General features: G+C 55.7%; 1 protein-coding gene across 1 annotated transcript; it reads left to right on the top strand.

The window, feature by feature from the left end:
- Nucleotides 1-138: 138 nt before the first annotated feature.
- On the top strand, nucleotides 139-465 carry PPTG_00016 (hypothetical protein; the record flags this gene model as incomplete). Its single annotated transcript, XM_008891386.1, has 1 exon — nucleotides 139-465. One exon carries the CDS (start codon nucleotides 139-141, stop codon nucleotides 463-465), a length of 327 nt encoding a protein of 108 aa, XP_008889634.1.
- Between the last annotated feature and the right edge of the window lie 83 nt (nucleotides 466-548).

The following is a 548-nucleotide window of genomic DNA, read 5'->3' on the forward strand; positions in this document are numbered from 1 at the left end:
GTTCAAGAACAAGACCCGTCCAAGATTCCACTGTCGCTGACACCCAAGACAGGTCTACGTACTCCTCCGACTAACGGTGCGGCTGAGCGCGGTGCTTCTGGCACTACCGCAGCTTCACCTTGCTTTTAAGACTCTCACATGGTCACACCAAGTTCAGCAAACCGTACACGACGTATGCAGACTGACAACAAGCGTTCGCGGGATGCCCGAAGTGGTGGACGGGCCTTCACAGGAGGTTCGGGACGACGTCAAGCTGCTGCCGACGATTCATCAAGCGATGACGACGATTGGTTGGGCTACGAACTCGACGAACACCCTCAAGACGAGTTGACGCGCAAGATAAAGGAGATTGTCGCGCTGAACGACTCCGACCCGACGCCGAGGATTGAAATGGCCTCGCACCGACTGTTGGATCGAATCAAGCCGTCCTCGGGAGCCCACAACAATAGTGAAAACTCTATGTAGTTGCTGCGTACCTTCGTGTATGAGATGACCGGAACGCACACCGAGGCTGACAAGTGGTGCGTGCCGTTCGAGCTGAGTCTTCG

Source organism: Phytophthora parasitica (genome assembly GCF_000247585.1).
Source record: "Phytophthora parasitica INRA-310 unplaced genomic scaffold supercont2.1, whole genome shotgun sequence".
In the NCBI taxonomy this organism is placed as follows: domain Eukaryota; phylum Oomycota; class Peronosporomycetes; order Peronosporales; family Peronosporaceae; genus Phytophthora; species Phytophthora nicotianae.